Source organism: Pochonia chlamydosporia, chromosome 5 (genome assembly GCF_001653235.2).
Source record: "Pochonia chlamydosporia 170 chromosome 5, whole genome shotgun sequence".
In the NCBI taxonomy this organism is placed as follows: domain Eukaryota; kingdom Fungi; phylum Ascomycota; class Sordariomycetes; order Hypocreales; family Clavicipitaceae; genus Pochonia; species Pochonia chlamydosporia.
In genome coordinates, this window is record NC_035794.1 from 241,206 (window position 1) to 256,032 (window position 14,827).

The 14,827-nt window shown below is 40.4% G+C and overlaps 3 protein-coding genes across 3 annotated transcripts; 1 reads left to right on the forward strand and 2 right to left on the reverse strand.

Moving 5' to 3' along the window:
* Positions 1–8,357: 8,357 nt before the first annotated feature.
* On the forward strand, positions 8,358–8,675 carry VFPPC_05392 (NADH:flavin oxidoreductase / NADH oxidase family domain-containing protein; the record flags this gene model as incomplete). The annotated part of the gene is made up of 2 exons (XM_018284596.1): positions 8,358–8,507; positions 8,568–8,675. The coding sequence occupies 2 exons, from the start codon at positions 8,358–8,360 to the stop codon at positions 8,673–8,675; spliced, it is 258 nt and encodes an 85-aa protein (XP_018141363.1).
* Positions 8,676–10,389: 1,714 nt separating this feature from the next.
* On the reverse strand, positions 10,390–10,881 carry VFPPC_05393 (hypothetical protein; the record flags this gene model as incomplete). The annotated part of the gene is made up of 1 exon (XM_018284597.1): positions 10,390–10,881. One exon carries the CDS (start codon positions 10,879–10,881, stop codon positions 10,390–10,392), a length of 492 nt encoding a protein of 163 aa, XP_018141364.1.
* Positions 10,882–12,719: 1,838 nt separating this feature from the next.
* On the reverse strand, positions 12,720–13,769 carry VFPPC_05394 (fatty acid hydroxylase; the record flags this gene model as incomplete). The annotated part of the gene is made up of 1 exon (XM_018284598.1): positions 12,720–13,769. The coding sequence occupies one exon, from the start codon at positions 13,767–13,769 to the stop codon at positions 12,720–12,722; it is 1,050 nt and encodes a 349-aa protein (XP_018141365.1).
* Between the last annotated feature and the right edge of the window lie 1,058 nt (positions 13,770–14,827).

Below are 14,827 nucleotides of genomic sequence, written 5' to 3' on the forward strand. Positions count from 1 at the left end.
GCCCTAATCCTATTTATGCTAAAGAAAGATAGAACGCTCTAACTATATGTTAACTATAGGGAACTTAATAAGATAACAGAAAAGAATTACTATATATTACCCCTAATTTTAGAGATCCTAGATAGGTGCTAAGGAGCTAAATTCTTCTCTAAGATTAATATTAAAGATGCCTACTATTAAATCTATATTAAGGAAGGGGATAAGTAGAAGACTGCTTTTAGGACTTACTATAGCTATTATAAATATCTAGTAATACCCTTTAGGTTAACTAATACCCTAGCTACCTTCTAAAGCTATATCTACTAGGCTCTAAGAGAGCTAATTAATACTATTTATATAGTATATCTAGATAATATTCTTATCTTTTCTAAGACTAAGAAAGATTATACTAAATATATATAATAAGTACTAGAGAGAATAAGAGCAGTAGAGTTATTTGCTAAACCCTTAAAATACTCCTTCTACTAGGACTTAGTAGAGTTTCTAGGGTTTATCCTCTTAATTAATAGGATATCTATAGACTCTTAGCAAGTTAATACTATCCTATAATAGAAGGAGCCTACTACTTATTAAGAGGTATAGGTCTTCCTAGGATTCTATAACTTTTATAGGCGGTTTATATAGGGATACTCTAGTATTATAGTACTATTAAATGCTCTTATAAAGGGTAGCTAATAGGGGACTAAGCTAGGGCCTATTATACTAGAAAGTAAGAAGAAATAGGCATTTACTTGCCTAAAGGCTGCCTTTAAGGAGGCACCTCTCCTCTAATATTATAATCTAGAACTTCCTATACATATAGAAATAGATGCCTCTAATTTCGCTATAGTAGGCATCCTCTTATAGCTAGATATTTAGGGGTAATATCACCTAATAGCCTTCTAGTCTTAGAAATTTACAGACATAGAAAGGAACTATAGGACACTAGACTAAGAACTACTTGCTATAGTAGAGTTATTTAAGCACTAGCAATATTATATTAAAGGGGTAGCTAACCTAGTTAAGGTTCTATTAGACTACTAGAACCTTTAGACTTTTATACGTTAGCTAAGATTAAATAGAAGATAAGCACGCTAGTATATATTCCTAATGCCTTTTAGTTTTACTATTAAATATTAGGCTAGGAAGTCTAACCCTACTAATAGGCTATCTAGAAGGCTAGATTATGCTAGCAAACCTATAATAAATAGGGAGCTATTACTAGACCTTAAGAGGAAAATAGCACCTACTTAGGTAGTAGAAACTATACTAATGCATTAAAGAAGATATAGCAAAATGCTAGGAGCTACTAGCTCTATCTTAGTTAAAGCTAGTAAAGAAGTCCTAGTGCTTACTACTTAGAGAAATATAGCTCTTATAGCTTATATAATAGCTAAAGATATAGTAATTATGCTCTAAATTAATAACTAAATTAGGGAGAAAGTAGGGTCTATATAGATAGTTATAGTAGAGAAGGTTTAATAAGCTCTTAGGCTATAACCTACCTATAATAATAAACTAGCTAGGCTACTAATAGAAATACTACTTAAGGCCTAAAAGGAAGATGCTAAACTATAAAGGCAGGCTAGTATAGATTCTATAGGGAATAGCAGGAGAAAGAGTAATACCTATACTTATACTATAAGTAGCCTAATATTATATAATAATAGAGCTATTATCCCATAGGAACCTAGCCTTAGGCAAGAGCTATTATAGCTATATTATAATAATCTACTAGTAGGTTACTTTAGAATAGAAAGAACTATTAACCTGCTATAGAGGTATTTCTATTAGCTTAGAATAAGAGCTAAAGTTAGGAACTATATTGCTAGCTATACTACCTATTAAGGGGTTATTACTAGATAGTATTGCCTATATAGATCCCTTAAATCCCTACTAATACCCTAGTAACTCTAGGTTAAAATCTTAATAGATTTTATCATAGGATTGCCTATAAGCTATTATAATAACTAAGAGGTTAATGCAATCCTAGTAATAATAGACTAATATACTAAGTATTCCCTCTTCCTACCTATATCTACTACTATTAACGCTATAAACCTTATAGAGCTATTCTATAAGAAAGTAGAACTTTACTTTAGAGCCCTAGAGGGGATTATATTAGATAGAGAGCTAGTCTTTACTAGCAAGTTCTAGGGAGACCTCTACTATATATCTAAGATAAAATGCAAGCTATTAATAGCTTTTTACCTCTAAACTAATAGGCAGATAAAGCAAATAAACTAGATAATTAAGTATTATCTATAGTACTTTATAGGCAAAAACTAGGTTATCTAGCTACTATTACTACTATAAGTATAATATGCTTGTAATAATACTACTAGTAGTATAACTAGCTATATACCTTACTATGCCTTAATAGGTTATATACTAGAGTTTTGCCTTGCTCTTAAGGCTAAGAGCTATAGGGTAGAGGTGCCTAGCGCTAGGAACTATATTTAGAAACTCTAAGAAGTCTATAGAAGACTAAAGTAATACTAGTAAAAGGCTATAGAAATACAGGTAAAATACTATAATAAGTAGTACTAACCTCTTACTCTAAATAGAGGAAACTTAGTAGGGCTTACTATAAAGAACCTTTAGTTTAAGAAAGAGAAAAGAAAGCTAATTCCTTATTATATTAGCCTATTTTAGGTTCTTAAAGCTATTAGCAAATAAGCATACTAACTAGCTCTACCTAGCTAGTATAGCTGCCTCTATAATATATTCCCTATAAGCGCGTTAGAACCCTAGAAATACTAGTAAGAAATAGAAGAGAAGCTACTTTCTATGCCTAACTTAGATAATAATAATAATAAGTATAAGGTAGAGGAGGTTAGAGATTAGAGAACCTCTTAAGAAGGTACTTTATACCTGGTAAAATAGAAGGGATAGCCTTTAGAATATAATTAGTAGGTGCCTGCTAAAGATATATATATGCCTCTTGCTATAGTAGCATATAGATAGGGAAAAGGCAGTAGAAAAGGCAGCAAAATATCATAATAATACTAGCTAAAGGAGATAGAAAAATCATAGAAAAGGCATTACGCTACTAAAACTCTATTTCTGTGAAACTACTACTATCTACCTAGCAAAAAATAAGTAAAAACCCTATTAAATCTAGGGGATAGGAATTAGAAAAGCTTCTAGAGTATCTAGGAAGTTAGCATTATACTTATTAGCAGTAATTACCTTCTTAATGCTATAAAAAAGACGGTAAATTGCTACTGCCTAGGGGCAGTATCTAGGGTCTAAGGGACACAAACATAACACCTAGGTAGCCTTCTAGGTATCTAGGGTACTGCTATAGGCCTTCTAGAAGGAAATTAGTAGGCAAAATTATAGCAAAATAAGAATAAAGAGCCTATATATACTAAGTTAAAATAAGAAGGAGAAACTATAGTAACTATAAGTTGCTATTAAGTAATAATATACTGCTTGTAAGTAGTAGTTATAAGCTAAATAGAGATATTAGCTAGCAATATATAGGCAATTATACTGGGTAACTATATACTAAATGCGCTTTAGCAAAACTAGTTAGCCTATAGGTAACCTAATAGGCAGTCTTAGCGTGATTAAAACTATAAGTAAGGTCTAGTAAAAGCTAGGCAAAATAGAGGCAAGTTATAAGCGTAAATACCTAAAACCTATTATTATCCTCTAGGTTATCTAATTGCTTCTTTTTAGGGACTATTGCTATAATTAAGCCGCATAAAAACTCTAGGAGCTAGAGGAAATCCTATATATCTCCTGCTATTCTAGCTATAAGCTATATATAAATATTAGTAAAGGAAAGGAGAAAGTATAGTAAAGATATAGCAACTTACTGCTTTATAGGTATTAGCACGCGTAATATACTACTAGTATCTCTTACTTAGCTCTTTCTTAGAGTTAATCTTAGTATTAAATTAATAGCAAATCTCTAGCACTTTAGGAAAGCTTATCCCTCTAGCGCGGAATTTATTAATTATAGTTTACAGGTAGTATATATAGAAGTGCTTTTCTATGGTAATAAAAGTTATTTTAGCAGTAATTAGGTAGTAATTTGCTTGTGAAAATAAGTTTAAATAGTAATCTAGGGTAGGAAATAGTAATAGAAAAGATAGTATAGTAGGAAGGAAAGATAAGTAAAGAGTAGGCAAAGAGGTAGTAATATATATATAATATTAGTTACTATATAATAGTACCTTAGGTTATACACACTAATATTTTTATAATAATAGATAGTTATATTAATATTATAAGGCAATTTATAACCTAATAGCTAGCAAACTAACTGTAAGGCTGTCTGGCAACTAGCTATAGTGGGGGGGGATAGTTATAAGGTGCGCAAGCGTATAGACCCTACTTTGCTATTACTCACGTGTTAACACATAATTGCTGCCATTTAGCTAGCACCTTGCACATCTAGATGTGCGAGGGTAAGCTTAAGTCTTAAATACAATGTACCCTATTGCTGCTACCTAGCTTTATCTACTACTATTATAGTGCTCGTTACACTAACTATATTAAAAGATAAATTAATTACTATTAGGAAAGCTTACTAATATTAATTTTAACTACTATAGATTAGATTATAAAGGGAATATATAGAATTATATATTAGGTTATACTCTTAAAGGCTAAGGTTAACTAACTTTAGAAAGCTAATATACTACTAAGTAAGTAGTATAAAGCTAAAAAAATATAATTATACTAAGGCAGTAGTATAACTATTTTTAAGGGATAAGCTCTTTAGGATTAGAATAATATAGAAGAGTAGATATAGCAAGAAGATTATAAAACTAGAGGTTAAAAGCCTTAGAATAAGATAAAGAAATAGTAATATAGTATATATAGTAATACTAGCTATAATATATAAACTTATTAGATTAATTTAGAAATATCTAATAAAGAGAATAATAGTAAGAATTAATTAATTTCTTATATTATAGTTATGTTTTATTATACTCTTTATAAGAGGATAGGTTAGGCTGTCTAGCTTGCTTGTGTGTCTAGCTTGCTTGTGGAGTACATTATTTCTTATTGCTTAAGCTATATTTTTTAGCAAGATCTTAGAGTACCTACTTAGTTAGCTGCTTACATTTGTGTAACAAGCACTATAATAGTAGTAGATAAAGCTAGGTAGCAGTAATAGGGTATATTATATTTAAGACTAAAGCTTGCTTCTATATATATATATATATAGCGCTAGTAATATGCAGGCAAAGAGGCAGTAATATATAGTAGAGAGTAGGATATTACTTATGCGCGCGTGCACCTTACAATTTGCGTTAGCAGGGATTAGCTATATCTTATATATACGCTAATTTAGCTTTAGATTAAGCTTATTTCCTATAGCTCTCTTATAGATAAGATAGAAGACTTTCTAGTACGTGCCTAAGAAGCTACTCTTTCTAGTTTCTCTCTTCTTCCTTCTATTCTTACTAATTTTCTAATTAAGTAACTAGTTAAAAAGGTTATAGAGGAGGCACAAAGCGTTAGCCTTAGAGATAGACTTAAAATAGCTTTAAGAGTTACGCTCTAGCATTTAGCAGTATCTAGAGGGTAGAAAGCAGATAAATTAGCAGCTAGCAAAGAGAAGGAAGTTATATAGCAGGTTACATACTAGCGCTATTACTTCTTATAGGCGTCTAGGAGTAGCAAGCTACTATTACTATAGTTCTAAGTTTTATAGGCTCTCTTATTAAAACTCTTAATAGCATATTAGTAGTACTCTAGAGGATAAATATTTTCTCTAAAGAACTAAACCTAGTTATTAGTATTAATATTATTATAGCTATCCTTATTACTAAGGCTTAGATCTTTAATATCTATGGCCTCTATTTCTAATTCTAAGTGGTTAGCACTATTCCGGTTAAACAGCTTATCTTTAATATTATTATCCTTAGGGAAGTATAAGGCGTTAGAGTTGTAAGATAGAGTAGAAGAGTATAGTTAACGTGTTATAGCTGGAAGCTTCTAAATCTAGGCGGTAGCAAGTCAGTTAGGCATAGCAAGTGTGTGCAGGAAAGAGAAAGATAAATGCTATACTCCTAACCGCTCTTAACGCGCGCGAGTGCCTCTTAAGTACAATCTGTGTAATACTGCCATGTTTGGTAGTTGTGCCTTTGTATTGGGGTGTCCGAAAGGTGTTTTTGAGAAGGCAGCCTTAACTTGCCTGGAGGCGCTTACTTTGAGAGTTTAAGCTTTACTGCGGTGAGTTATGGTTGGTAGGGCGAAAAGGGACTTTAGAGGTATATGGCGCTAGCTGGTGAAATTGCCCTTCTAGGAGAAGCAGCCGTAAGGTCTTAAAGCGGCGCTGGATTCTGGGCAAATTGTCCACCAGCCTTAGTGGGTAAAACTACCATAACCGGTGGTGAAATCGCCGTCTTGTTGTTTAAGGTAGTAATAAATTATAAACTATAACTAACGTAAGTGCATACCGGATGCACCACCCTAAATCCCATACAAATAGTTAATTTTATATCCCTGCAAAAACCCGCATTTATAGCTAAAAATAGCTATAAACTTAACATAAGGTATTTAACTGCTAAAAACACCTAATTCTAGATTTTCTAAGCTTTAGGGTAGCTACTTAGCTAGAAGTCTAAAAAATTCTAATTTACACTATATACTTTATAGAATCTTAAAATATTTATATATTAGTAAGGCCTAAAGGTTAGTTATTAGCTTTAATATAATATAGATAATAGAATAGTAAAATAGCAATTAATTTTATTTACTTTTTGCGGTTTTAACTAGAAGCTTAAATGCTAATTTACTATAGAAGTGCGAGTGGTGCATCTAATGTGCTGGTGCATCCGGTATGCACTTACGTTAGTAATTAATATAATTACTTAAAGTATAAACTTGAAAATATACTAAGGATTATTATATTAGAAGCTGAAAACTAAAAGCTATCTAAAAAGAGAAATTTAAAGAACGTATATACTAGTAGTACTAGTTACCTTAAAAGTAAGTCTTAAAGATACTTGTTTGTTATGGATTTGAGCGTAGTGCGGATCTTAAGGGAGAAGGAGACAAGTGCACTAGAAGGGTTGCCCAAGGACTTGCCGCGGGTTTCCACTGGAGCTTAACCGGATTCTATAAGGGTCCCCTATGGGGGCCAAGCCAATCTCTCTCCCCTTTCTCTTTTCTTTCTTCTCTCTATGAGAAAAGTTACTACTAGTGACGCTAGCTCGCAGTTGCCGCTAGGCCAGTCCCTTACATTGTTATACATTTAGTAGTTAGTATTATATATACTTACTTATTTTAACTAAGTGCTTTTCTTGTTAGTTATTATTCCAACTATTACTCTATGCACGCTTATAATTCTTCTATAAAGTAGCCTCTATAACCAGCCTAACCTGCAGCCTACAGACAACCTGTGAACTGGGAAGTAACATAAATTCGCAAGTTTCTCGGGGTAGGCACCGCTATTGTTAACTCTGAAAATAGTGCATCCGAGAAGATGATCAGTTCTGCCTTCAAACCCATCAAGATTCGAGGCAAAACTTCCAAAACCGTATCTGGGTTGCGCCCATATGCATGTAAAGTTATCGTGATAGCTTGTTTAGCAACTTTCATGTCACTTCTTACGGACGGTAGGCATTGCGAGGCAGTGCCTTGATCACTCTGGAGGTGACTGCAGTTACAGCTAGGGTTATTGCCATCCATCCTATGTCGATCTTATATGTACGTGCTGGCTAACATTGGACTCTTATACCTAGGGCCACAACACTCCACAGGATGCTGCTCTGTGGTCTAACAAGCACATCCAGCCGCTAAAACGAGTCGTTGATGTGATTCATTCGCAGTCGCAAAAAGCTGCAATTTAGCTCTAACAAGTAGGTCGCAAGGGTAGCGTCTGCCCGCCCTGGATTGGACTCAAGCCTGTACCTGACGAATTTGGAGGGTATAGCAACGACGTTCAGGGTCCTACAGCGCCTCTTGGAACGAGAACTATGCTACGCCGGGTGAAATGTCAGAAAAGAAATTCTCGAGACTATTAAAGCATATGGGCAGGCTGCTCGTCGAGCTATTGAGGCTGGTGTCGATGTAAATGCAGCCCACGGAGCTCACGGCTATCTCTTGCACTCGTTTGCGTCGCTGGCGGTGAGCAATGACTGTTCTTTGTCTAGATATCATCATTGAATTGGCGCGTGTGTGCCACATGGACGAACAAGCGAACCGATAGATGGGGAGGTTGTTTTGCGAACCGCATCCGTATCGGCGTCGAGGTCATTCGAGCCATACGGCGTAACATCTCAAGAGACGTCCCCGTTTTCTGGAAGATCTCTGCAGTAGATTGGCTGCCCAAAGGCAAAGGTTAGGACCTGGACGATACTCTCCGTTACGTCCCTATTCTAGCGGCAGTGGGTGTAGACCTATTCGACATGTCAAGCGGCGGCACGGATAGACGACAACAAGTCCAGCTTGGTCAGCAATACCGAGTGCCGTTCGCTGAGGTCGTCAAAGATCTGAAGTTGCCCAATGTATTTGTTGCTGCGGTTGGCTGGATTAGGGATGCTGCTACGGTTCACGATGTAGGTCACCATCTATTCCTTCTTCATGGTGTGAATAACCAACGAACGATGTAACTTCAGATTTTGAGTAATGGAAAGACTGATGTCGTCCACGTTGCGCGCGAATTCCTTCGTGACCCCAACTTTGTTCAAAAAGTTGCGTTGGATACGGGCACCGAAGTATCTTAGGTGGATCAATACCACCGCGCTCCTAGTAAGTCGGATTATGAGATATGCCGCGGCCAAATAATTAGGATCTCTGACAAGATATTTAGTGAATAAAAAATATGTCGAGTCCACTATCACTATTACGACGGATGAAAAGGTGTCAGAAACGGTTATACAGTCGCATGATTACCAGATAACGAACAAGTTGGCGGTTTCGGCATAGCAGCATAGTATAAAACCGGAATCACGACGGACCCAGTTTCCTTTCTCAAAGGAGTTCCTAAGTTGTGACTGCTTTTACCTGAGCAGTTTCTAAACCTTAGTAAGCTGGGCTCGGCTCTAACATGTAGTCTGTCTGGTACTCGTGCGATTCCATGACGGATACCGGGCTGGATCTCCGAGAGTATCAATATACGGCAAATGTTCTGTCCCAATGATTTGTCGACGGATAGCTGGGAGACTAGAAAGGTCACTAGATATTGTGTTGTAATTTTTGTTAACATTATATGGGTTCCACGGACTCTTCATTTGTAGCTTTGAGTACATGCACTGTCAACGAAATATAACCTGTACTATCTCTCTGCATCAGCGGAGCGTTCCCTTTTGCTGAATGACCTAGCGGTCATTTTCTTTGATATGCACACTATTAACTTGCATAACTTGCAGGTTTTACCAGACTGCACAATATCTGTGTATGCATCTGACGCCTTAATCTACTTGACTTGTTGGGATGGTGGGGGGCTCTTGTATTCCACTGAAACGTGACTATAATTGTGTCAAGTGGTTCAAGTGTCAAGTTATCACTGGGGCAGTGCAACATGGCTCTTGAGTACTTCAGCCTCACTACCGTACCCATTGCCCTGCTTTTGTGGTCATGCTGTCGAACGTGAACTGGTGTGCGAGTGAGCCACTTGAGCTCGTTCGCTCCATGTATTGCTCATCTTGCAGTTGGCCAAGTATGCGGGGGTAACATTGAAGGGTGCCTCGGTTGGCCAGGTGTCTTCAAAATTGCATGTTTGTGGCCAATGCAAGCAAGTAATTTAACTAATTTCTAGTAAAAATAAACAAGAGTTTTGGGGCTGTTGACGGAACGGGAGTGAGGCTGTCTGGGCGGGTATGAGCCCAGATGAATTCATTCGCTATTCGATGACTTGAAAAGCTTCGGGCTGTGCACAACTGAGCTGCATGGCGGCCCAACGATAGCATGTTATGAGCCAGGCCGTCCAAACCATGCCTTGAAATGACGAGCTGTAACTTTTCAGAGCAACGAGACCAAATTTGGCCGATTCAGCAGACTTCCCAGTTTGGCATCATCTTTGACGAGACGAGTCCATGAAATAACTGATAGCAACCCACTCGCGTACTTGTACACTTCTGTGGGATGGAATCCTGATATGGAGCCTGAAAACAACTTCAATCAATATTACATCACTGTTCCCCATCTATTTAGCACAAAAAAGTGTGGCACTTGTACTACACGTAGCTCCATCGTACACTTGCGGCCATGTCACCAGGCGCTGGCATTTTGGTAAGACATGGCGGCTGGGAGGATAGAATGGCTAGGCGCTAATATCAAATTTGCAGCCTCCCAGTTAGTCTGTAGATCACACGGCAAGCCCATAAATTGTAAATTGCCTAATTAATTCTAGCCGTTGAGATTGATTGGCAGATCCCGTGCCACTTCATAGGACCAGACAACAAATCCCAGTGTCTGATCAAGGATCATGCTGTGTCATCAATCTTGCACCCTCCAGTCGACCTCACTCCGGTCGACGAGGTTCGCCTTCGTAAATGGTTCGCAGATGATGTAAACCAGATCCTTCGGCACATTCAGCCCCGCGCCCCGGTATGAGACACCCTCAGCGTAGTTGTCCAGCCGTCTGTACTTGATCGGGGGTACGCATTGCGTCAGACAGACAAGCATGATATCTAAACCCTCTCGACCCTTGCTGCGCAGCAGCTTTGCTCTGGCGATGGCATCATCCTTGTCTTTATAACCGGGTATAAATGGTGCACGGCAATCCAGACTGTCGAAGACCTCCTTGAGGCCCTCTCGAATATCCTCCATGAGTTCAACTTCGGTGTTTTGGGGCACATCTGGAGAACCAGGGAGGTGGAAATATGTCGAGGTAGCTCGGCATGCGGTGAAGCTCTGTCTGCGCATCTCAACATCTCCAGCAGCCACCCAGCACTGTACTCCATCCTTCGAGCCTGTTCTAGAGGCCATTGTCAGATCAAATTCGAATAACGCGGACACGATGTGTTTTGAGTGCCGTAATGTGACAAGGGCACTCAAAGGCCCTCGAACCGTCCCGCCCCGTGTGACATGTAACGTCGATGGCAGAGTCGACAATGACTGCCCCGAGATGAGGCTTCGAGAGGCTATTCGTCTAGGGGCGACCCTGGAGTCGTCGCTACGAAAGAGGAGATCAGCCTTTAAACTGTCTGTCTCACTGAATGTATTTAACAACCAATTACGGAGTAAATGCTCATAAATTGCGTGGCGAAGGGTGATCTAGCCCTCGGAGTTTTTTCAAGGCAATATATAGGAATACCAGGACATTTTCAGACAGGTGTCGTAAGCTTGCAGTACGCTAACCCTTTAACAATTGAAAATAGCCAGAAGCAAGAGCAACAGGCTGAGTGAGGCTGTCGACATTCGACCTGCGGCTCGCCCAGAAGAGAGCTGCTTATCCGTGCGTGCAGAGTGTGATGGTGTGCTCGTGTCCAAGAGATCCATCAGTAAGTCAGACACACCAATGCTACGTTAGACACACCAAAGTGACCAGACAATTTTGTTCCCCCCATGCTGCCTCAAGATACTCATTGTGTAGGTGAACAAGCCATGCCAACCAAGGTTGGTGAGATTGTTGGTGGGCTGTAATGGACTATCGTATTGCTGTAGTGTTGTAGCCATGCTTCACCGGAATTTCTCTGGTCAGGGATATGCAGCTGATACTGATACCCGAGATTTATATGGTTAGATGCTTCATCGTCAGGCAGCAGTGCGGCTCAGCTTGTTGGAGTGCAGTTGGGTTGCACGCAGGTGCAACAACGCATGCATATACATACGTGAGGTATGCAAGGATGCTGTGACGACCCGCCGGTTAAACTGATGAGCTGTGATGAACTCTTGGTAGACTGGTTATACAACAGCAGTCCACTACATACTGCTTGTCAAGAGCCTCACTCAGACTGTGTGGCCTTGCCATTGGCGTTCTGCTTGTTTCTGGCCTTGTTATCTCCCCCGCATTCAGCGGACGTAGGGACATTTAATACATTTTGCGCAGTACAACCACAGCCTTGATGAATAATGGGGTCTTGAGCCATGCTGATGCGTGAAGCCCGCTGAACGCTAACAAGCATCAAATTTTGCCATTAAGTGCTCCAGTCTGATACTCTTTTGTATTTGATTCTACTTCTCCCAGGTTGGCAAAGAGGCTGATATTTGAAAAGCTGATTTCCCGCCGCCGCTCAACTTTCCACCGCCGCAGCACCCGTCGAATTCCTCCGTATAAGATGCTGAAAGAAAGTCCGGGTAGGTAGAGAGAAGGGCGGTATTCGCGTTACCCCTGTGGCTGCTCGTGAACCTACTGCAAGATCGAGACGCAGTCAAGGCAAACCGGTGTGAAAGTAATGCTGCATACGGAACAGGTCAGCACAACTCGGCGAATGTGTAGATATCAGTAAGACTGATAAACATGCTGCCAGCAACATCAAAACAAGAGGCATTCACGACATGATGGACCTACCTACAACTAATTGCCTTGGATGGCCAACACAAGATCCTATCAAAGCAGATTATTAAGGATAGCTGGTTTCAAATTTTTGTAAACTCACTAGTCCACCCTTGCAACAATCTTGGACCAAATAGAGTAAAATATTTATTCATAATTTCATAACGGGATATCTCATCTATGCCAAATCATCACATAACCCCCCGAACCAACCATTTTTAATCCAATTAATCAACACCGCACAACCTGCCTTGCATCGTTCATTCATCGTAGAATCCATTTTAGCCAGCCCCTCTCCTCACACCTCCCTTCTTCCTCAGCACATCCTCTACAGAAGCGGCATAGCAACTTGATTATCAAAATCAATATTCGACAAGTCACACTCAATCCGATCCTTGCAAGTCCCAAACACACGGTCCCACAAACGCGTCTGCTTCCCATAATTACCACTAGACTTCCACCCTTTACGATGGTGTAAGTCATGATCCTCAATAATAAGCTCCGCCTTAAACATGCGAAGGAAGAAAGTCAGGGTATTAGGAGGTGAGGCATGGATCCGCAGGCCACTATGGCCAGCCAATTCCGCAAAGACGACGTACTCATGGCACACCCACCACTCGTAGAAACCCATAGGCATGCCGAGTAACTTCATGGTGAAGTAGGTCATGAGTGGGATGCCTGCAATATCGAAGAATTCCTGCTCGGTGTCGGCGTAGAGGGTTAACAACGGGTTAGGATGCTTGGTGAGATGGTGGGTGCGGTGGTACTGCCACAGGCCGCCGATCTCGTGCATCAGACGGTGGTACCAGTAGAACCAGAAGTCGAGGATGATGCCGTAGAGGCCGGCCTCGAGAGGCAGCCACCACCAGTTGAGGTCAATGGGTGCTTCGTTGGCGCGGTAGGCGAGGAAGACAGTAAAGATGGGACGGATGGTGGATGTCGAGATTAGGGACTTCATGACCTTCCAGACGCCAACGTCGGGGACGCCATCTCGTTCGTGGGCGTCGCCGTCAAGGTAGCCGGTTTGGTGGCCGGTGTTGCGGAGGACGTGGATTTCGCGGATGGCTGTGAGTTTGAACGCGGCGCTGTAGAAGAGGAATGCTTGGAAGGGCGTCAAGTTGAGGCCTGTGTAGTGCACGTAGAGTTGGTGCAGGATGAGAGGGATCGCGGCGTGGAGGATAACCCATCTGTGCATGTACCAGTCTGACAGATGGGGAACCTTTTCGGTCTTTTGATGGACGGGGATGTCTTCGTCCAGGTTTGTGGGATGCACGTCGGTTATCTCGTAGAACCAGTGTGCGAGGTTCCACTGCCGACGGTCCTTCTGCCGCCAGGTGGACTTCATGGAGTCCTTGGGGTTCGGTTTTGTATCAGACATGGTTGCCAGAACGCAAATGAACGTTTGGACTTTGTTGCAAAAAAGTTTACCAGTTGAAAGTAGGTTCAAATGAGTTGGTTGTAAGTTGTGGTGTTGTTGTAAGGAATGATGTTGATGTTGCAGTTTCGAAACTCAGCGGTCATGACGGTATATTATATGCTTCACTCGCCACCCCTCTTTGGGACTAGGCGTCTGGAGTAGAGTGTCGTGGCGGGTTGCGTAGAGGCACGGAGAGACGGACCATCCTAACCATCCACCCACCGATTTAGCAACATGTGAAGGCGATCAGGCATTTCTCGCAGCAACCCTCTGCCTTTGGACCAATGACGCTTCGCTGAGTTGCCCCAGATCGGGAGTCTCTGACCAGAAGCCCCACTGTATCATGTTTATTTCGCATCTCGAACCAGAAAAGATTCATCGCTGTAGAGAAGGTATGAATCGTACCTAGAGCGTGACTACAGAATGGCCGATTGATGGTATCGAGCGGAACATTTATTCACAAATGACTTGGTATTGCTTCAACCTTCTCTTTTTATTATCAAGTACATGTTTCGTTTCAGTATTTTGCTTTAGGTACGCGGCATCATGCAACATGCTTGATACGGAACCTCCTCACTCCCTCACCACCCGGCAACCCGCGACAAACCACACAACTTTCAGCCTCAGGGCCAAACATTTTCTGTCCACCACAGTAATGACTCCGATTTGACGGCCCTGGCGGCATGTTGAGTGATCAAATTGTTCGGATCCATGAGCGTGGACAACATTGATCCACACGCTGCTCTTGCCTAATCCGGCAATGGTTGCGATTGCGAGCAACTGTGATTGGTCAGGGCAAAGACTAGTGGCGCGACTTTGGCTTCATTTTCTCTGACAACTTCACGTGCTTGCTATTTGCCTTCTACGTCAGAGACACCTTCATGAAGTAAATTTTCAGATGTTGGTGAGTTTCAGAGCGTGTTGCTACATGTTCTTTCGTGGTTTTCTGCTTGTAGCGTTTGTAGAAAGACTGAGCTCATCGCCACTCTGAATACTTTGCTACCAACGAAATGCGATTG